Here is a 23,701-nt window from a genome sequence, read left to right as displayed (position 1 = left end):
CCATCATATAATGTGGGTTGAACACCTGCTTCCTGGCCTCTAGCTGAAAAAGGTTTCTGTCGGGGTGGGATGGGACACACACTGCGCTCTTGCAACAAAAAGCTCAGGAATTACTGTATGACAATTTTTTATTCATCAGTATCAAATTATATAGCAAAGTAATGAATACAAGTGTCAGACAGTCTCTTTTGAATACAGTAATACAAATAAAATCCGGCATATTGTTTAATTATCCAAAGTAAATTACAAGTTTAAAAGTGTGCGTTTAAGAGATTCCTTTTGGCATATCCTGACAAGACATCCTGCATAAATATTTCTGTACCTCATTTTCACTGTGTATTTATCTTCATTAAATACAGCCTTAAAAGCTTATACTGAGGAGACAGATATAAAATGTACAGCTAGAGCCTATTGTGAGATCATGTCTCTACTTCAAAAAACACGGAGACTGCGTATTTTACTGGCCAGTCTGATAGATGCACATGAATTGACAAAAATTAAGGGTCAAATCCTGCTTGAAAATCGTGCCTAACCCAAACCCACAGCCATCAAGGAAAAATTCTTAACTTCAGTGGACTTTGGATGAGGCCTTTGAATTGCTGGCAAAACCATCAACTTAATTAGGAGCATGACTAAGCCCACCAAGCCAGATCTTGCCTGTTATACTACTAGATCGCTTGGGGCTGAGTCTCTTCAAACTTACACTGCTTTTAACACTGGAATACAACCCTTGGCTTAGGAGGAGTGATTATTGATTTACACCATTGTGAGAAGGTCAGACCTGCTGATTTTACACATGAATAAGAAGAGCAGGATTTGACCATGGTGAAACACAAACGAGGTTTCTATATAGAAATGTTTTAACAGAGTGAATCAGCTGTGATAGCTACATGAGACTTCTCATATAAACTGTGTACATAATACAACTTGTCCAGGTTGATGAGAGAATAAACTTCACTTACCACTTGTAATCCCTAAATTAAGACTAGTGAGACTAAAATTAGAGTGACGTGACTAGGAAAATACCTTAGCAATATACATTTTGTAAAGTGAACAGAAGTACAGAAGCCTTGATGCAGGTAATTGGGAGGGTGAGGAAGGGGAAATACGAAACTTTAGGCAACAATCCTATAAACATAAGAGTTTCTCTTGATCCCACTGATTCATTGGCATCAGTGGAAGTCAGGCTTTTCTGGGAAGGTACAACCAGAACGCTTTATGATCACACTGGCTGCATAATGTCCACCTCGGATGCACTCTGTCAGCACTCGGTCATAGACAAGCTGAGAGAGAAAGCCTACAGAACAAAAGAATGAAGAAAATAGTTAGATTTTTGAGTACATCACACAGTCCCTGATAGGCAAACCACTTAGCATATGCCTAACTTTAAGCATATTAGCAGTGCTAGTGAAGTTAAACTTACTCAGGCTCATATTTGAGTAACTTCCTGAACTGGGGCCTTACTTATTAAAATTTAAAGCTTACACCTGGTGGCTTCAAGCAAATTGTATAACTATCAATTTTTTTATTGGCGACTTCAAACAAAAAAGAGAAACTAACTTCCTAGCTTTCTTCTTTCAGTGGGAACTGGTGGTATCTCTACTGTCATTTAAAAATGTAGAAGCAACTCTTCATTTTGTAGCTGAAACAAAAAACAGGACTGTGTAGCACTTTAAAGACTAACAGGATGGTTTAATAGGTGATGAGCGTTCATGGGCCAGACCCACTTTTCTACCACTATTCATTTTGTAGAGAATTCCTGCTTTTCATATCAGCTACTTTTACAGACCCAGCAACTTACTCCTGTATAGTCTGTTCCTTATGAGAAAGCAAATTGCTTAAGAGCATACACGTTAACTTTACTCATCGAGGCAGGTGTTCAAAGCAAAATTGAATGAGAAATTTTTAATTGATCAGAAAATTCAGATAGCAACTGTTGTTCCCTATTCATTAGGGAAATAGGAATCCAGGTTTTAAAAACTGGGTGCCTTACGTAGAGCTCTAAATCTGAATTTAAACATCTAAATAATCCTAGAAGTGGAAGGGACCTCGTGAGGTCATCGAGTCCAGTTCCCTGCCCTTATGGCAGGACCAAACACCATCGAGATCATCTCTGACAGGTGTCTGTCTAATCTGCTTTTAAATATCTCCAGTGATGGAGATTCCACAACCTCCCTAGGCAATTTATTCCAGTGCTTAACCACCTTGATAGTTAGAAATAAGTGGCCCCATTTTCCAGAACATTGACCAGTGCACTTATCTAGCTACTTGGGGCTACAAAATACCATAACCATTGCTTACAAAATCTGAAAGCAGGAGGAATTCAGCATTTTTGAGAATCAGGCCCACTTATTTAGATGCCTCTATGTGGACTCAGAAACCTAATTTTAATCTCCTTGGCTGGCGATTTTCAAAGAAGTCTAAATGAGCTAGGCACCAGCTAGAACAACTCCTTTAGGTCCTTTGAAAATACCAGCTTCATTTCAGAAACTCTTGTTCTTGATCTCCATATATGCACCTGCACAGAGCAACACCATGGTTAACAGACAATACTTACTGTAGATAGGACATAAAATGCATTTTAAAACTAGAGTTCAAATTGGCTTGAAATGGGAAGAAATAAATTCAATCAGAACCAACCCCCCAGCAATTGAACGTAAACATTTTTTTTACTCTTACCAAGTAGTTTAAACTTTTTTAAAAAGCATCTCAGACTCCTAGGTTGGCTTCTCGCTTTTCCATGCAACCACAGAAGCAAAGTCACCCTCAGCCAGTCAAGTCCAGAATTTAAAAAAAGCCCAAGTTCTGTTAGGCTGTCACCCTTCAAATTCCCTATCTCACATTCAGGCTGCTTCTTGGTGTGACAGTGCAAGAGTCTCAAATCACGTTTCTTAAAAGTAGCTCAAATCTACCATCTGATGACATATCAGAAATTCTGGTTCAAAGAGAATGACGTGTTTCACTGTTTTCTATATTCAGGTTGGTTACTATTAAAATAAATAAAACAATTTTATGGCAATGCTCTAAAGCCCTAAAGGAAGACTGTTTTAATTTAACCTGTATTTCATCTTTAAATATTTACTCCTGGGATGTTCAGCCCTATTTTTAGATCAAAATAAAACATTCTTTCCTGTGTAATAATGCCTGTTAGTAATTTAGAGCTCAATCTGTAGCACAAAAATCACATAAAACATGAACAACAAAAAATCTCAAGAACTGTGAACAATACCAATGTCAATGACTAAGTAGCATCTGACCTCCCCCAGTCATAACCAACAGTGAAAAATGGTTGAACTGATCCTCAGTGTCATCTCTAAATTTCACTGACATGGGGAAAAGCAGGGTTTTTTATATTAAAGTCACTGGTTCTACTAGTCAAATACCACAGATTTTCCAATGGAATGTGGGAGATGCTAGAAAAATGGGTGAAATGGTTGACAACCTGAGAGCCATAACAAATTCTGGATATGTTTTAATATCAGAATTGGTCCATAGAATCTTGAGCCATAATTTAGCTACGTTTTCGCAGACATGACTGCACTGACAAACTCAGAGGCCATAAACATAGGTGAAAAATCGAGACCCTTAAAAAGTGAAGAGTTGTGCCATGAGCACTGACAGCAATGGCAGTCTGATGCTGATGTACCCCCCCGACTAGCAGCAGGAGGAAGGTTTGGATAATAGTTCTGAAATTCAAAAAGCATGTCTGGCAGAAATCAGAGGGCTTCTGAAGAATGTGATGAAAATAGTCTGCTTCCCACTGCATTAAATTGAATTCCTAGAGGAACTTTTCCTGGATGCACAGGGGATGTCAGTCACAATGTCTGAATGGCCTGGAAAATTGCCAGCGAATTTATGGATGGTTAAAACTAGAGCGCCAGTAGTGACCATATGTAAAATTTGGCAATTAAGAATGTCCATTTCTAAATCATCCTCTGCTATGCATGGGGCTGGCTTTTTAAGGAAACTTCCTAACTGCCAGAGTGGTTAAGCAGTGGAATAAATTGCCTAGGGAGGTTGCAGAATCTCCATCATTGGTGACATTTAAAAGCAGGTTAGGTAGAGATCTGTCAGGGATGGTTTAGATGGTGCTTGGTCCTGCTGTGAGGGCAGGGGAATGGACTGGATGACCTCTCGAGGTTCCTTTAGTATTCTATCGTTCTATGATCAGAAAGTCTAAGAGATATACTGTGCAGGCCTCGTTAAAAACACACACACACAAAATCTGAGCTTTGCAAAGAGCATAAGTCCAGGAAAGGCTTTACATAAAGAAGAAAATCATGTTCTTTGTTGCTAGCCAATACTTTAAGAAAATAAGATATGTGAAGGTCTTAGGAAATTAAGTATAATTTAATATGAACTACCTCTAGGGCCTGCCTGCCGTTCAGCTTTAGACCAGGGTATATCCACTGACGTCAGTGAAGCTACTCCTGATTCACACAAATGCAAGGTCCTGGTTCAGCTGCTACTTGTATGATGTGTAGACTCTGCTGTGGAAAGTTTGCCCCAGATCAATATCTAATCTTGAAAGTTTCTTTTTAAAATTACTTATGTTTACAGGATTGACAGTGGAGAACGTAGAGGCATCAGAAGTAATACTGCATCAAGTATTAACACAAACACATAAGTCACAAACATAAAAGTATAGAACGTACTAAACACAGGCAGTTAGCAAAGTAGACCCTTGGGAAACACCAGAAAGCACTCTTGGTGTAGTAGAAAAACAAAGCACTCAGTCAGGCAGACTGTTTTAGCTGCAGAGTGGCCTTTTAAGCATATTCAATAAAATTCAAATACAGTTCCGAGTTTGGGTTCTCCAGTGTGAAACCGTCTGTACTGCAAACAGTGAGGAACCTCTCTGTGCCAATCCTAGAAAAAGATGTGCAAGAACACACTTGCGGCATGCAATAGTATTGGAACGCCATTAGTTCCCCCAAAAGTGCCATTACAGCATTCTGGGGTCTTCCAGCATGACTCCAGTCTTGGCCTGTATCCTCACTGCACCCTCTATGTACTACCTACTCTTGGTCCCTAATCGGCATTATTCTTCTGTGATTCTGAGTCAGAGCGCTAGTGCTATTCTAACTTAACACTGAGGCTGAGCCAGTTTCCTGGTTGCCCTCATGATCAGCGCAGTGCAAAATTGGCACAATGCCTTAATTAAGAGAAGCTCACCTAGACCTGAGAGTCTGGCCTTGCATGTTCTATCAAATCAGCTTTAGGGAATATAGCACAGCTTTGTCTAAATATTATTTAGACTTATTTTCTAATTGCAGATGATGTTCAACTGCATTTCCCCACAGTCCAAGCATATGGATACATCACTTGTTTTAATACAAACTTCTGCTGGCCAGTGTGTTAGGGGAGGAACCAGAATCCAGGCCTCACTCATTTGCCTGCCCTGACTCCACCACCTCTGTTCTGAGTGTGTGGGGGGAAGGTGGGCGTAGCGCTTCCTGTACTGTATTTAGTGATCTAGTTAGCTCGTGCTGGGGAGTAAGAGGCACTTCCCACCCAACTTCCCCCCCTCCACGTTGAACAAGTAACAATCTTGCCCAAATGCATTACATCTATTGGAATTGTGTCCAGTAAAATGGTGTTGTCCCCCCACAAGAGTATAAAACACAACCAAGACCTGTCCAGTGGAAATGGTTATGGGAACACATCAACAGCTCTTATCAGTCCAGTCGTATTTCCTAAGGAGAATTGCAGGGCTTATATCTGCCCAGGAGCTAAAATGCAGATTGGCTCTGAAAAGTGTCTCTGATATCACCACATATTATCTTTACTGTCTCTCAAAGATTTCTATACTGTCCGCATTCGGTTTTACAAGGATTAAGACAGTTTTTCTAACTGACATCCCTGCACACTCAACATGAAAGTCAAGTTGGTTTCTTTCCTCCTGGCACATCATCAGATATAAAGGTTTTGCAGGCCAAATTAGGCTTTCAGTGGAACCAGCATAATATTGTTTGCCAGTTATACCCCTAGTGACACCTGTGACATCACACTCCCACTGCCGCAAATGATTTTGTATGGAGGTAACTGATTGGAAGTTAGAAAACAATGCTTTTATGATCACATGAAGGAATACAATCTAGTTCACTCCCTCGCAGATTTACTAATACAACTCTGAAAAGACCAAGGGAGTGGGAGCTGTTTTTACTTCTGCCTCAAAGTAAAACTGAATTAATTTTGCCATGGCCAACAATACAGAAGTTCTAAATTTACAATGTTTGGAGCAATTGTCCTTATAATCAACGTATTTTAAAAATGTTTTATTCCAAAGTTACCATTGACATCTACACGAGGGTCTAGAGTTAGTGCAATGATATCAGCAATAACAGATTTTAAAAGTTTCTGATCTGCTTTAGTAATGTTTTAACAACACTTAAAATCAGCTTATTCTGAAAGCCAAACATTTCATTTCAAATTGTACACTTGACAATTAATTTTAGTGACTGTTTATTACTAATGCTGGCTGAGAATTGGCTTAAAGTCTCCAACAGGGAGCTCGTGCCATTCTTATAAGAAAACATTTTTTAAATGGGTTCTCCCACCAGTACATGTCACATTTTATTCCTCCTTGCACCCTGAAACCTTTAATGCCCAAAACAAAGTGATTTTTTCTCCTTTAAATAAAAAAAGGTAGAAAAAGAAAGCAGTTGTCAAATGTGTCAACTGGAAAACAAACCAGCAATAAAACAAGCCAGAGCAATATGACCCTTAAAAAACTGTCTGCCTCCTGATTCTCCCAGATGTTTCCCCACTTCCAAATCAATCCAAAATACACACATCTTCCCCCCTCTCCCCCTCTATTCTATGATTCCATTAGCCATTCGGCCAAGCAATGGCAAAAACAATTAGGGAAGGTGTTGTTATAAGGAAGCAGTAGTCTAGCATCAAACTATTTACAAACTTTTAGCTAAAACTGCTGCGTTTTTCTGGAAGTCTTTTTGTGCTACTGGCATGGCATAATGTTATGGTGGCAACAGTCTGGTCAATTGTGATCAGGTGGTTAACAAAGCTGGTGCCAAGAGATCAGCCAGCCAACCTAGATTCTGTAAAAGACATTGGCATCAGCTGTTTCTGCAACATAGTCATTGAACAACTGTACTTAGACATGCTGTGGTTCCTCCTTTTTTATTTTTGTGGCAGATGGTGGATACTACAGCCAAGAATTGTGGTAAGCCAGAAGCCTGACCCATCTATCAAACGATGGTTGGCTATTCTACATAGAAATTTGATTGAAGGTGTTGTCTATAAGTTAAAGTATAAGCTTAAAGTTAATTTTTGAGCCTAGAAGTAAGATATGTGTATAAAGCTCTAATACAAGAAGTCTGTAGGCACAAGCCTGTAAGATATTAGCATAAGCATTTAGTAAAGAGAAAATAGGCCTGTAAGTAAGTTGACCAGCAGTGACTCAGTCATATGGTATAATTTTATAATAAACAATTCTACTGAAAGTCTGTATAAAATACCAACAGGCAACAGCAAACTTAAACCCCAACAAATAGTCTCGCAGCACCTTAGAGAATAACAAAAAATGTAGATAGTATCATGAGCTTGTGCCCATGAAAGCTCACACCACCATCTATATTTTGTATTAGACTCTAAGGTGCTGCAAGGCTATTTGTTGGTTTTTAAGTTTATTAATATACTGCTAAGGTACAGAATTAGTACACGCTTAACAACATGTAGGTGCAGAAGTTAGTAACTGGCAAAGGAGCCCAAATGTTTGCATGAATATTAATTGCTACCATCAGATACTACACTAAGACTAACTGTGGCACAGACTAGTGAGACCTTGATCATCAGAGTTGTCTGGTACTTCGCAGATAAGTTAGGACCTTGTGAACCATGTTAGGGCACCGCTTGTCTGCCTGTCCCACTTCTCCATAAGAACTGTGTGTGAGTGTGTATGGCAAGATGCTGAACAAAGTGAATACTGGTTACTGCTGCAGTCTGATTCACAACTTTTGTTTGTTTACTAATTGTGTTAGTAAAGCTAGTTCAAATTCAAAACTTTATTCCCAAGTGAGTGTGTTGCAACCAGGGGCGGCCTGAGGCAGGCTGCGGCAGCTGGCGCCCCAGGCGGAATGCGTGATCGGCGCCCCTGCCTGCACAGCTCTCAACGGAGTGACAATGGCGTGACATCATCATTGGGCGCCCCGTAGAAGGCAGTGTCCTAGGCGACGGCCGAGTAGGCCTATACTCACAGGCCGCCCCTGCTTGCAACTGTGCACATTGGCATCTCCAATTTAACCTTCATTCTAATAACTCTGGGTTTAATCTTGGAACCGAAACTTGTGAAACCACTGTTAACTGGAGGCTACATCTAGACCACAGTCTTTTGTCAGCAGAGAGTATGCTAATGAAGTACTCATTAGCATTTGTCGAGCTGTCATTTGCATATTCTCTGCCGAGGCTTTTTGCTCAAGAGGTTTTTGCGCAAAAACAAGCAATGTAGATAGGTCTGTTTTGCACAAAAAAGCCATTTTGTTCAAGAACCCTTATTGATTATTTACAGATTCTTGCGGGGAAAGGGTTTTTTTTTGTGCAAAAAGGACCTGTCTACATTGCTTGTTTTTGCACAAAAACTTCTTGAGCAAAAAGCCTCAGCAGAGAATATGCAAATGACAGCGCAACAAATGAGCGCTTCATTAGCATATCTCTGCGGACTAAAGGCTGCAGTCTAGATGTAGCCTAAGTGAATGAGTTGGAAATTCTGGGAATTCTTAAGCAATCAATGCACAATCATTAGATCAGCCAATACTGGTGGAGGTTGTGTTGGTATATTGTTACATTGGTAAGACAAACCAAATAGATGCATATTGAACTGCTTATTTACTTCCCATTTTCAATCTCTAAATATACTTAAACATTATACATACAGTTTTATATTTTGTTACACACACACTCTCTCTCTCTCTCCCTCCCCCCCCTTTTTAAATTCGGATGCTCAGTACTTTTAGCTATGCTACAGTCCTAGGCTAATTGCAGGTGGAAGAAAAAAAAGTCACTCATCCCTCTCAACAAAATCATTTGTTTAATACGTATATCTAACAAGTGGCAACCTTGAATTCTCACTGTAGCTGAAAGCACATTACAAGTGCCTTTCTGATTATACCACTAGAGGAAAGTTTTAATAAAAACTAATTAAACTACAAAATCCCAAGTGATTAACTGATTTTAGGGGCTAAATTTCTAGCAATTCTAATTATCCTCTCATGGCTTTACTTAGTGTTTCACAACCATGACAGATGACAATGAAAAACTGCAGTTAAATTCATCCAGCCTGACACCATGCTAAGCACTAGCTTCTCCCTCTCCAAGTAAAATCAATACCATGTTTGAGTAAACATGTTTACAGCTTTATTAGGATGTCTTGCTTGTTCTATAACAGCTACTTGAAGCCCTGGTAACAAATCGACTCAACTCAGTTAAACCTAGAGAGCTGGGTAAGAGGCCCATCAATAAGGTTGTTATAAAAATAAACTGCAGGAGATCAGAAAGCTGGAACAAACAGCCTGGTAAATGTCAATATTTTTACTTCCACAGAATGACAAAACCATGAGATCATGAATAAAAGGTTTGGGAAGTCTATTTTCACTCTGTTTATATAATGTTTCACATACTAAATGGCAACTACTTTTCACTGACTATATAAAAACCTTGTTACAAAGCTTCTTATTTTCTAATCACCAGAGGAAGGTTGAAACAAGTGTGCACTCAAGAGTAGCAGTTATTGCTGTCTCCACTCCTCTTGGTTCCTTTATATTTATGGGCACATTTTTAGTGCACTCAATTTCTTTAAGGATCATGCAGTTGCATGTGCATTTTCTTTAGCCTGAGCTTATACAATCATTTCTGAACGGACACTCACAAATCAAGCAACTTTGCATTGACCAGATGAATGCATATAAAGCAATGGGGGTGGTTTCACGCAGCTTTAGTAGTCATTTCCTGCTGAAATGAAGGTGCTGAGTATAGCTGTGCTTGCAAGCAAAAAGAACAAGGAAAGAACACCTGTGAAACTAGTCTACAAGTGCAAAGGACAGACTAAACTCCACCTCTTCTTTGTTATCTCAGCAAGGAATCCGTTAATGCTTGCAAAGTGTTTTAATTGCAAAGCATGTTTGTACTATTAATACCAGCAGTAGATTTACTGAGCAGTTCACTAATGCTGGTGGCGTGAGGCATAATCATACTTTTCAGTGCTAGCCAGGATGTCTGTGCCCTACTGGGATTCATTCTGAATGTGGGCAGGCAGTGTTGCCACATCATCTCCCATCTTGATGCGTGTTCTGTGGGACCAGCAAGTGTATAGTGCAGCTGGAATGCTACAGGAGTTCTGCTACAGAAGGTGGTTCAAAGGATGTACATATGGCCTCATTCAAAGTTCAGTGAAGTCAATGGGAGTCCTTTCATTAACTTCAAGGAACTTTGCATGAGCCCCTTAATCAGCTCATATCTTGGCTGCCCTGCACATGCCTAGTGATTACCACCCACCTCTGTGATTAGAAACAGCTCCATATGAAACCCAGAATGGTGGGGAGGGTGCAGCATTTTCCATTGACACAGCCTCCTCTCCATAATCAGAGGACTCTGCTGGATCTGTGCTTTATGATGTCAGTATAGAGACTAAGTAGTCAATCTGGCCTCTTAGGGTACATCTACACTGTGACTTAAAACCATGGCAGTGTGTCTCAGAGCCTCCATCTGCAGACTCGGACTCAGGTTACAGTACTAAAAACGCTGTGTAGAGGTTCAGATTTGGGTTGGAGCTTGGACTCTGAAATCCATTTCCTTCTCTGGGTTTAACAGTCCAAGTGCTAATGGCTACACAGTTGTTTTTAGTTCTGAAGTGGAAGCCCGGGTCAAGATCCGGATTTCTAGGACTCCCTGCCATGAGTTATGCAGTGTAGGCATACACTTAGGTGAAAAATAACAGATGTGGGAAAATGCCCTGCAATTTGCAAAAAACAAATGAATCTACAATCTCTTCTAATACATGTGTGACAGAAGGATATAGATAAGTCCAAAATGATGATGGCTCAATCAGATCTTTTGCTTTAGCTGATCTTGGAAGAAGTTCACATTTGGATCTGGCCCTGCTTAACTAAGATAAGTTAATAATGAAACATATTTCACAGTCTCCAAGCTTTGAAAAGGTAGTCTGAGCATTGCATTAGTTAAATTAAAACTTGGACACTTGCATCTGAAGTACTTTTCCTGATATCTGATTTTTTTTCTCCATGCCAATATTTCTCAGACTTTTTCTTATCACACAAGTAAATTGTTTCTGGGAAGTTGGATAAAGTTTTCTTTTACCATTTTTGAGATTTTTAATAGTTCAAAACATTTTCAGATGCTTTTTATCTGCTTCAATGACCCAAACGTGGCACCTGGGTCCAGATACCATGGCAAATGGCCGTGCTATAAAAATAATTACTAGAAATGAATTTGGTTCATTTAATGTAAAAAAGATAAAGTTATAAGCATTACAATATAGGATGTAAAATGCTACTCTGTTCCATTTTTAACACTGTTTAGAGGGGTGATGCTCCTATCATCAGCCCGAGGAAATTAAATGCAAAGAGGTTGCATGAATGTAACATTATGGTTGAGATTTCACATGCACAAAAGCCAGGAAATTCAAAGTTATAGTTCCCACAGCAACCATAAGTCAGCCACACTGCTCTTTGCAAATGCACTGCTAGGCATTAAAGCATGCAGAGTGAAACAAAATAAAACCATTGTGCAAGGGGGATGACTTTTGAGAGCTGAAATTTTCTACCACGGCACTATATTAATAGAGCTTCTATGCAATGAATTCAAAAAGGATTATATTTCATGTCTGTCTTTGTTTAATAAGCACTGCTATGCAAAATTGACACGGCCAGGAAAAAGCCTCCTGTCAATTACGACTAAGTGTCAATAACAATGTTTATTAAGTACAGTAGGAAAGCACGAAAAGACACTTCTCAACCAGACACAATATTTTACTCTCTGTGGCACTGATCCTGTGAACACTTTCACAAATGCTTAATTTCTCTATTTTGAGTAGCTGTACTAATTTCAATGACACTACCCACCGCAGTAAAGCGAAGCATGTGCAGACAAATATTTGCAGAATTGGGGCCCATGTGCTTCAATATTGTGTAGTGAGGTGTGTTATCTCCAGGGTGAAATTCACTGACGCGAATGGGAGTTTTTCTATCAACTTCACTGGTGCCAGGATTTCACCCTAGATGTTTTCCCACCCAAGAAGTGGGTGCATTTCAATGCTTGGGGAAGTGATATACACTACAGAAAATTATAGTAGTCAGAGTACCTCACAGATCATCCATTCAATGCTCTTTGTGCTAGGGCACAATACTGGTCACTATCAGTAGGCCTATAGGATATGAATCAACTAATATATTTCAAATATATTAAACTTCTACGTGTTTTATATTTGATGCTAATACAAGAAGATTTACTTTACATTGCTCCGGTCCTTAACTAGATTAATTTTTTTTTCATCTGAATCATTGCTCTGGGATGGGGTTGGAGATGAGGGATGCAGCATGCAGGCTACCCTGAGTAGAAAGGACTACCCCAACCCTCTCTCACCGCATCAAGCTTGAGGCCAGATGAGAAGTACCAGTCCAGGGCCACTGCAGCTCCAGTGGGCACAGCTCAGGGAGGGGTGCATGTCCCCTGGTTGGGGAAAGTTCAGGTTTGTATGCCTCTGGCACTCCCCAGCCAGAGTGAGGAATGCAACAAACTCTGCACTTTCCCCTCACTCCCTGAGGAAAGGGAACAGCCAGCAATGTCCCCATATGAATCAGGGGAGAGGAGAGCTTCAGTCCCTCCCCCGCAGTGGGCTCCTGTGGGGGGGGAGAGGGAGGAGGCTCAGAGCTGGATCAGTCCTGGACTGGGGGGAGCGCAACTCCACTCAGCCCCTTTCACCTGCTTGGTGATTCCGTCTCTTTTCTGTATGGTTTTAAGAGAAGCAATCTCATTCCAGACACATCCCATTTTCCTGGCACAACCAAACCAGGACCTTGCTTTAAGTTACGCTGAGAGCAAGCTGTAAACTGAATTTGGTGATCCTAGCTCTTACTGAATAGGAGAAGTTCGTAAACAGATGGATAGACAGACAGAAAGGAATACTCTCTCAAATATATTGTAAATAATATCAGCTTAATCTTATGCATTATCTCTCAAGGGACTATATCCTGCCCTGTCTCCCAGAGGAATCTGCTTAATGATTTAGTTTGATTAGTACCTACATTTCTATTCAGAATACATTTAAACAGTGCAAATATATTACCAATATTCGGAGTGAGAAAGAACTCACTGAAGTCACTTCTCTAACCTTCTCTACATCTTCATCATTACGTGATTTTCTAATGGTATGCCACGTTAACATAAAATAAAACGTTACACTGACAATAGGCATGACCAAATATTTTTAAATAGTGAAGATTTGCTTTCAGACTGTATCACATTATGTCCCAGAACTGAGAGAGCAAAAACTGGAACCTTACAATTTATGAAAATCTACTTCTAATGCAAAACATTTTTAAACATACAGAACACATTCACAGTTTTCATTTCCCATCGAGTCTGATGAGAACATCATTAAGGAGGACATCTCTCCTTTAAGGCCCAATTCTGTAAGGTAATGGACATTCTCCAGTGCTGTTGAGATCAATAAGAGCTGACAATGCTCAGCACCATGACAGATCACAAAACCACAGAAGATTAGGGACAGCCCTTTTAAGGCATTAAAAATTAAATATTACTTTCAAAATGAGAGCAGATGAATAAGCATTTTGCTGCTCTTGCACTTATTTCTTTATATTTTGTGTAATTGGAAATTACAGTTTTTAACTTACTTTATTTTAAGAAGATGAAAAGTCAAAACAATAAAACCAAACTGTCGAGTACCTGGATCCAGTGGAAAGGTGGTAAGCAAGAAAAACAGAGAGAACTGTTTTCGATATTGCATTTGGAGAACAGTGCATGGCCCTGGGCCTATACCAATATAGTATAACTTAATTATTTCCAAATAATACCACTTTGATTATTATAAACAATTCTGATTAGTTTTCATTATAATTAATATGCAGGAATTTGTACAGTCTGAAACAGTCAGATAAGTGGAAAAAGGAAATATTCAGTGTTTTTTCTGTGATGTGTTTATTTTTATATTCTTTTTTTAAAGGCAGTGGCAATTCAAACGCTATGGCAAATTTCTCAATTGTGCCGATTTCAATGTGAAAACCTCCTTCTGTTAGTCAACTACAACATTTATCAGAGTAATTGCGCATTTCCATCAGTGACAGAGAAAAATCCGCAAAAGGTATAATTTGACAATATTCTAACATACGTAAGGTCAGTCAGAGACAGAGGGAACATCTAATAGCCTCGTTTTAGATGCAACATTTATCTTGGTGAGTTAAGAATGACATCAGAACACACGAGCAGTACAGTAATGAACATGTTGAGAGTTCTGACAAGTCGTCCCCTAGGAAGGGAAGACTGATGCCCTCTCTACAACTGGGCTATTATACTAGTTTGTGCTGTTTATACAACAGCAGAATCACAAATGTGGAAAATGGGTTGTCAGTCAAACTGATTAAAACATCAAAAAAGTATTTTTATTTCAACACTTTATATATCATCAGCTATGATTTCAACAACAGCATTGCTCAGAGGCAATTAGCTGCCCTGTTGTATAAATGAAGACAACACAAGCACTGATCTCTGTTAGAACATTCATATTGACTTGGAAGGAAAGACAGAATAACACACAAGTAATATCCCCTCACCTCTTTCCTCATGCAGAACATTTTATAACAGAAATAAGACGTTGTGTGTCACATATCCATATATAGTTAATTGCTATCAACGATCACACTGCCAGCTGGAAAATAAAGTTGTAACTCAGGGCTATGGTATCATCAGAGGGTTGTATTTCATGGTTGTGACATTATATCCATGAAATGTCTTTTAAAAAATGTGATTGTAAAAAACTGTGACAACTTTCCATGGTATTTTAACCAATTAAAATAGCTTTACACAGATGAACTAAATGCCACTGTATGGTGATTAAGCAGTTTCTGATGTGATAATCCTTCCACCCAATAATGAATTGTTTCTAGTTTCCGAAACTTTGATTTCAAGATATCTAGACATTTTTTCTTGTATGTCTGTCTATGTTGCTGTGAGGTTCTTACTGAAATAAACACGTAAGAAGCAAAGGGATATTTTGTGCCCAGTACAATTTTAGTAAAACAGGTGGGTTTTGTTTATAATGTTGTAATATCATACAAATACAATAAGTACAAGAACTTTTAAATAAGGCCACACATGCAAATAAAATGTCTGGTGGCCTGCCAGGGGCTAAGCCTGGTGAATCAGTCCGCTTATTGCCCACCCCGAAGTAGCTACATAAAGGATTAAACAAAGAATAGCTATTAATGGAACGTTGCCATAATGGAAGGAGGTCTCAAATGGGGTTCATAGGGATCTGTTATTTAATATCTCCATTAATAAATGGATACAAGAATGACCATACTGATCCATTTTGCAGAAGACACAAAGCTGGGGTACCCTTTGGAGGACAGAGCTAAAATTCAAAGGGATCTTGATAAACAGGAGAGAGAACCGGGCTATCGACAATAACATTTAAAAAAGACAAATGTAAGCTGCTACACCTTAGAGAAGAAAAACAAACGCACAAATAAAAAATGTGGACTAATTGGTTTGACAGCAGCACTGCTGAGAAAGATCCAGGAATTGTGTTGAATCACAATCTCAACATGAGTCAACAATGCAATGCTCTTGGAAGAAAAGCAAATGCAAGTTTGGGTTGCTTTAATGGAGACTCAGCGTGCACATCTGCTCTGCTTGGCTTTGGTTAGGTCTTAGAGAACCATGTCCAATTTTGGTCACCAAAGTCTAGGAAAGATGTAGAGAAACTGAAAAGACCCCAGAGACAAGTGACAACGATGATCAAAGGGATGGAATGCAAGCCATATGAGCAAAGGCTGAAAGAGCTGGGTATGTTTTGTTTGGAAAAGTGGAGCTTACGGGGGCACATGACAGCAGTGTTCAAATACTTGAAAGGCTGCCATAAGAAAGATGGAGAAAAACTTTTCTCTCTTGCCACAGAGGGCAGGACATAACAGATTTAATCTCAGGAAAAACTTCCCAACTATAAGGACAGTAGGACAATGGAACAAAGTGCCTAGGAAAGTCATGAAATTTACGTCATTGGAGCTTTTCTAAAGGAGGCTGGATAGCCATCTGTCATGGATGGTTTAGACACAACAAATCCTGCACGTTGGCAGGGAGTTAGACTAGTTGACCCGTGTGTCCCTTCTAACCTAATGGGTCTATGATTCTTGGCAGCAGCTTTAAAAATGTTGGATTTCATTCTGTTTCACTTACACCAGTGGTGAAACTACTGGTTTCAGTGAAATTATTCCTGGTTTAACACAATCAAGCCTTTTGGTTTTATGTCAAACATCATCTTGGAGCAAAACTTATACCACTGAAGTAATGATCTGCTAATGCTATCCCCTAGAAGGGATTAAGGGGTTTTTACATAAGCCTGTTTATACATTTCCTGTGTCGTAATTTAGATATTTGAAGTATTTTACATATTCAGAGCAATTTTCTAAAAACATCAATAATGTACAAATACACAATATCTTACATTGTTCTGAAATCATTCATCAGGATGTCAACCCACAGCAAATAATTTGCATTAGCCACAAGGAAGAGGCCAGCCCTTGCAAAGTTGAGGGACAGTTGGCAACTTCCCAGCAGTTCAAAGGCCAGCCTTAGATTATCAAGGGATTTAGATCAAGGTGGAGAGTCACAAATGGGTCACATTCTTCACAGGCCTCCATATTAAAGAAGAGGACTTTAACTTTATTTTGGCCCATGTGACAATAATATAACAAAATATATACAGTAATTCCTAGTACCTCAAAATGAGAAGCTAATACCAGATTCAGTGAGGCACACAGAAGATATGTAGGAGGACAGACTATTCCCTATTGTGTCAAGTACTAACTTTTATATGAATTGTGTTCTGATGGCTGATACCGTGGCAGTTACTGATGAACAAGACTGATGTTATGTTTCATTAAAAAGGGGGAGAGAATTATTTATTCTGCAAGCAGGTACACCAAAGAAGGATTTCTCTTTGTAGTTTTTAAACTACAGATAACCTCTTCCTGGTATCTGTCTCTATGTTAAAGCTATCAATGGGATTTTGAAAATGACAGCGGGCATGAGCTTGTGACAGCAGCTTTGATATAGACAGAAGTAAAATGCTCTGGCTAGTGCTTGGCACCTCACAGCACTTAATGAGGGGCTGCTTTTATCTCAAGAATTTTGGCCCTTGCAAGTGGTGTAAGATTTTTTGTAATCACAAGACTGTAGCCCTGCTGCACACATTGTCATTGCTGCATTAAGCTACTTAAAAATGATTTGCAGTTACACTTCATACTCTATCACTTTTCATGCCGTATACAATGAAATCACAGCTACAACAATGAAATTAGCTACAACATTTGTTTGAAAATCTGTAGAACATATTGATTTTGCACCTTTTTCTGTTCAGTTGTTATGATTGTTATGATTTTTCTTCCCCATTCCATTTAGTGGACAGACACTAGAGTACAGATTTTGCAGGGAACAATAACAGTGATTGTCACAAAATATTCTCACTGTTTTCGTTTGTTACTCCAGTGATGTCAAAGAGGATTCCAGATGGTAGACAGACCTGCTATGACAAAACAGCAGGACAGCAGAAACAAGTTTTCTCTTGTTCCAGAAAATTAGGAAAGCACATTGAGCTCAAAATGATACTGTTTCTATTTCCAGTGTGCACTGCCATGACATGGGCTTTACAACACATGATTAGGGTGGTTCAAGATGGGTCTGGCTAAATAATAAGGAAATCTCTGCAAGTGCTATAGAATTAGGCTGTAATTTCATTTGGTGGGCCTTGGTGACATAAACCATGTTAAACAAAGCTCAAGTGATTTGTCAATGTCACCAGAACCCCGAGGTGGAATTACAGGTTTAATTTATGGGTGTCTCAGGGATTCATTTCATATTCAAAATGGAAATCTGGTGTACTGCTGCAAACCACTAGAGGTGCTGGATTGCTGTAAAGCAGCTTGTTGTTGTTGAAGCTGGTAAAAGGATGTCGTTCTGCTGAAAACCACTAGAGGCAGCAGAACTGATGACAGATTAATAAAATAAGAACCTTATGCAAGGTCCCACACAAAAGGATCCTGGGTTTGATCTTCCATGGGCATCTTGGTCAACTCTGAACTGAATTTGAACCAACCAAATCTCAAGATCCTCTCATTTGAAGAAGTGGATTTTGCCCATGAAAGCTTGTATATACTATACATATAGATATAAATACAAAGTATTTATGTATGTATATACTATACATATAGAAATAAATACAGAGATAGATATAGATATTTGCTAAGTATCTTAAGTGCCACAAGACTACTCATTGTTTGTAAAGTTACAGACTAACATGACTTCCCCTCTGAGACTTTTGAACTAACCATGGTAGCTATGGATACCTAACACACAAATGGAAAATCAAGGATTCCCCAGTGCATGTGTTTTCCACGACAGACCATGAAACATCACCATTTAGCACCCAATTTATAAATATGAAGGAGAAATTATTACAATAAATTCTGCCATTGCTGTCGTAGCCATTTGGCTTGATCAACTTCAGGTGAAATTGTAGTTACTCAACTTTGGAAGTTATATTCTCTCATTTCTTATTTCTGGCTTCTCCCACCTTTCTTGTCTCTAAGGTTGTTTGGGAGGAACAGCCTTCCACCCTCACATTTCCTGTTATTCACAGAGGTCAGTATTTCCCTGCAATCTTGTTGGCCCCTGAACTAGATCCACCTCAGTTTCCCAAGTCTATGGACATAAATGGCTCAGCTTAAAGGTTTTCAAGGCACATGAGACATTCCAGCACCCCAGCCATTTGAGGAAAAAAACAGATTCCCTGAATACAATCTTTAGTTTCCATCAAGGTTAACACGACCCTCTCTCAACCACTAGCTGAAGCAAAATAGTAATAGAGATGTAGCCGTGTTAGTCTGGTCTTGCTGAAACAAAAGACAGGACTATGCAGCACTTTAAAGACTAACTAGATGGTTTATTAGATGATGAGCTTTCGTGGGCCAGACCCACTTCTTCGGATCAAATTGTGGAAGAAAATTGGCATATATGGTCATGCCAATTTTCTCCCACAATTTGATCCGAGGAAGTGGGTCTGGCCCACGAAAGCTCATTACCTAATAAACCATCTCGTTAGTCTTTAAAGTGCTGCATAGTCCTGTCTTTTGTTTTAGCTGAAGCAAAGGCCTTTGATCCAGCAGCTCATTCATGCTCACCATGCTAATTTACCACTCCCAGAGAAGTAAGGTGAGCTCTGCTGAGAAAATCATAGGGTTGGAAGAGACTTCAGGAGGTCATTGAGTTCAACCCCCCTGCTAGAAGGATTTTTCTTCCTATAGTCTGCAAAAATAGCCATGTTTTCTAGTCTCGGATACAACCACATGAGCATTTTATGAGACAACAGATGCAGTGGTGGATATAGGGCAGGGAGAGCGGGGCGGCTGCCCCGGGCCCTGCGCTTCAATAGGTCCCGCACACGCGTTACTACCTGTCTGCTATAGCCGTGGCACATGCACGAAATTGTGCTACCCCGACCCCGCGTTTCAATAGGCCCCGCAAAACTTTCATCGGCCCCTGAACAGATGGGATCTGCAGCATTTTGCTACAAGGAAACTAAAAGCTCAATCAAAATTGTATACTGAGGTGCTGCATCAATTCACATGACCTTTTAAAGTGACAGAATAAAAACTTTCCATTAGAAAAAAAGTTGGTAGGACAATAACTCATAATCTGGCTCCATGGCAGGATAGGAAAGCATAAATGTCAAATATAATACAAGCACGACCATCCCCACAATATAGGAACGTCTTGTGAATAGATTATAGAAGGCTGTATCTTCCACAAATATAATTTTTTTAAAGGGGATGGAAGAAAATTTTGTAGAGAGCATAGAGATCATTTCTGGTGGAACACAGATCATATCTGTCCCATAGTCATTATAGGTCAGTTTCCTGTCTCCAAGGGTGGCTAATACCCAAAGGCTTTGGATGAAAGTGAAACGTTGTGAATAATTATAGTGTAAACATCAAGAGGGGAAGTTTCTTCCTAACCTCCATGAATGAGTGGTTGGTTCATGCCCTGAAGAGGGAAGGACTCTCTCTTTTAAAATCCTCTCTAATATGAATGTTCACATTATCCCTATAAAACTTTAGTTCACCTTTGAGCCTACTCAATGCTCAGTCTCAATATATTGTAGCAATGAGCTCCACTGAGTAAAAAATGCACATTTTCTAAGTGGCGACCTTTCAGAGTCACTGAATGTTCCTGGAACAGAAGAAAGAATTATTGCTATGTAATTCACAGTACTAGCCCTAGTGTTGCCTTTAAAATATGTATAATTTTTGCTATTCCCAGAGCACTCAGATTATTAACTGATTTTAATGAGAGACTGTGTACATGCTTTAGTAGATGCTCCTTCAAGACTCTGGAGCTTTAACCATGTGGGCCTAGCTACTTCTTATTCTTGAATTTATCAGTTTGTTCCAGCACCTTCTCTTTTGATGCTTCAACTACTGAGAATACGTCATCTTTACTACCAGAAAAAGACTAGCCCAGAAAAGGGTTTTCCCTGTTCTCTCTGAAGACAGAGGAAAAGTAGTCATGTAGACTTTTGCCAAGCACTGCCATTATCCTCATTTGTTTCCTTTATTCTTTAGTAATCCAGCAGACACCAACTGTCTCAGGTTTTTTATTTCTGATATACAGGCAGTCCCCGGGTTACGTACAAGATAGGGACTGTAGGTTTGTTCTTAAGTTGAATCTGTATGTAAGTCGGAACTGGCGTCCAGATTCAGCCGCTGCTGAAACTGATCAGTTTCAACAGTGGCTGAATCTGGACGCCAGTTCTGACTTACATACAGATTCAACTTAAGAACCCCAGGCATCCCCAAGTCAGCTGCAGCTGAAACTGATCAGCGGCTGATTCCAGGAAGCCCGGGGCAGGGGCTTCCTGTAGTCAGCCACTGGTCATTTTCAGCAGCTGCTGACTAGGGGACACCTGGGGCAGAGCAGCTGGGGTGCTGCTGGGTTGGTCCAGTGGCACCCAGAGCGGCGCTACGGGACCAACCGGCAGCGCCCCAGCTGCTGTACCACAGGCGTCCGGAGCAAAGCCGCGGAGCACGGGGGCAGCGGGACAGCCCAGACGCGCCGTGGCTATCCTGCTGCCCTCGGGCTCCGCGGCTTTGCTCTGCTCTGCTCCCCGTCCCCCTGGTCTACAGACCAGGGGGAGGGGGAGCAGAGTAGAGCAGAGCGGTGGAACGCGTGGCCAGCTGACAGCCCAGACGCGTCTGGGCTGTCAGCTGGCCGCGTGCTCCGCTCTGCTTCTCCCCCCCCCCCATGGTTTGCAGACCAGGGGGAGGGGGAGCAGAGCAGAGCAGAGCGGCAGAACGCGCGGCCAGCTGACAGCCCAGACGCATCTGGGCTGTCAGCTGGCCGCGTGCTCCGCTCTGCTCCCCCCACCCTGCAGATCGGGGGAGGGGGAGCAGAGCGGAGCACAGCAGAGCGGCGGAACGCGCGGCCAGCTGACAGCCCAGACGCGTCTGGGCTGTCAGCTGGCCGCGTGCTCCGCTCTGCTCCCCCTCCCCCTGGTCTGCAGACCAGGGGGAGGGGGAGCAGAGCGGAGCAGAGCAGAGCGGCAGAACGCGCGGCCAGCTGACAGCCCAGATGGAGCAGAGCGGAGCGCGCGGCCAGCTGACAGCCCAGACGCGTCTGGGCTGTCAGCTGGCCGCGTGTTCCGCCGCCGCTTTGCTTCCTCTCCCTGGTCTGCTCGAGACCAGGGAGAGGAAGTGCCCCGTTCGTAACTGCGGATCCGACGTAAGTCGGATCCGCGTAACTCGGGGACTGCCTGTAGTTAAATAATTTCTTTCTTCCTTTGGTAATTTCCTAGTTTCTTTAGAGTTTTACTTGTCACCAGTGATGCTCCTTTTTCTTAGTCTCATAGTATTGGATTTCTTCCGATAAAGAAAGTAAACTTCCAATAATCCAGCACCTTTGGGACCCAGGGGGTGCTGGATATGCCAGAGTACCGGAAGGGGGACTATAAGGGGGCGGGGGGAGGGGATGGCGAGGAACGGTGCAGCGTGGGCAGCACTCCAGCTGCTCTGCCCCCAGCTTCCCCAAGACCGCCACTGGTCAATTTCAGCAGCAGCGGACTTGGGGAAGCTGGGGGCAGAGCAGCTGGGGTGCTGCCGGGCTGGTCCCGCAGTGCCGCTCAGGTGAGGGGCGGCGCTGCGGGACCAACCCTGCAGCACCTCAGCTGCTCTACCCCCAGCTTCCCCAAGTCTGCCGCTGCTGAAACTGACTAGTGGCGGACTTTGGGAAGCCGGGGGTAAAGCAGCTCCAATTGTCTGGCTGACCAGAGCACTTCCGGGTTCTAGCTGGTGCCGGACTATCGGGAGTGCTGGACCACTGGATGCTAAACAACTGGAGTTTTACTGTAGTATGATAACTGGTTAATCAAAAAAGCACTTTGCCATCTAACTCTGTCAACTTCTTGGCTAAGGCTCATATTTTCTGAAATCTCCTTTCTAGAGTGGTCCTGGGCAAGTTTGGCTACAATTCCTTTCTTTGATGAGGATGTTAAACTTTCCATCTTAGTTACTTGCTGTGTGTTACTGAGGCTCAAGAGCACATTGGCAGAAGGATGGATAATATGACCTAACTGTTCTTTTCTATTTCTAATCCTTTGACTCCAGAAAACATTTAAACAAATGAAGAATCACATTCCTAATCTCAACAGGATTTAAGCGCATGCTGAAAACGTACTGTGTTTAAATATTGTACTGAGTAAGTATAGGATTATTCAGTGCTTACAGATAAGCACATGTTAAGTTGAAGAGAGGCCTTATTTCTTCAGGCCCAGTTCAGCAGCCTTGATTCAGGTAATACACTCATGGTCATCGGTGGATGTATTCCCTATTGCAAAAATAAGCCCTAGGATTCCATTTATAAAAAGCTTCCTAGGCCAGGGGTCTGGATCCTAGCAGTTCCTTGGTGGCTGCACGGGGGTGGGGAGTTGGGGGGGGGGAGGTGTCCACAAAATATTATAAAAAATAAAAAAACCTCACAATTAAAACTGACAAATCATCTATTTCTGTTTACACAACATATTCTATGGTGTATGAATGATATAATACTCATATTGCATCAATGTCAATGTCAGAAAATCTCACTGCTTTGCAACAGCAAATCAGAAGTGACGTCTTTTTTTCCTTTGACTGAGATGTCTTTTACAGAGGGAAATGGAAAATATTTTTATGGCATGTGAGCAAATTACATTTAAAATATATAAGTTTTTAAAACGTCCTCGTGACAGTACTGTTAGTGGCACTTAAGCCGTGACCAATGCAGAGTCAAGTAGTAAGAAACAAAGGAAGAAGAAAAAGTTTGATGGAAGTTATACTGATAATTGGTTTTATGGAATTTAGTGACAGACATCCAACTATGTTTTATATGCTTACAAATCCAA

The 23,701-nt window shown here is 41.0% G+C and overlaps 1 protein-coding gene and 1 long non-coding RNA gene across 5 annotated transcripts in view; one reads left to right on the top strand and one right to left on the bottom strand.

The window, feature by feature from the left end:
- Positions 1-23,701, top strand: part of LOC142830479 (uncharacterized) — a 137,070-nt gene that overhangs the window by 40,966 nt on the left and 72,403 nt on the right. The gene's annotated exons all lie outside the window — the stretch shown is intronic.
- ADK (adenosine kinase) overlaps positions 111-23,701 on the bottom strand; it is a 417,444-nt gene continuing 393,853 nt past the window's right edge. For all 4 annotated transcript variants that reach the window (XM_075935762.2, XM_075935764.2, XM_075935763.2 and 1 more), the window contains one exon: positions 111-1,297. In XM_075935762.2, coding sequence (XP_075791877.2) covers positions 1,173-1,297 — 125 coding nt within the window. In that variant the 3' untranslated portion in view covers positions 111-1,172. The remainder of the gene's footprint in view (positions 1,298-23,701) is intronic.

The sequence above is a fragment of the Pelodiscus sinensis genome, chromosome 8 (assembly GCF_052426305.1).
Source record: "Pelodiscus sinensis isolate ZL-2025 chromosome 8, ASM5242630v1, whole genome shotgun sequence".
Taxonomy (NCBI): Eukaryota; Metazoa; Chordata; order Testudines; family Trionychidae; genus Pelodiscus; species Pelodiscus sinensis.
The sequence above is the reverse complement of the archived record's forward strand: the minus strand, read 5'-3'. Positions and strand labels throughout refer to the sequence as shown.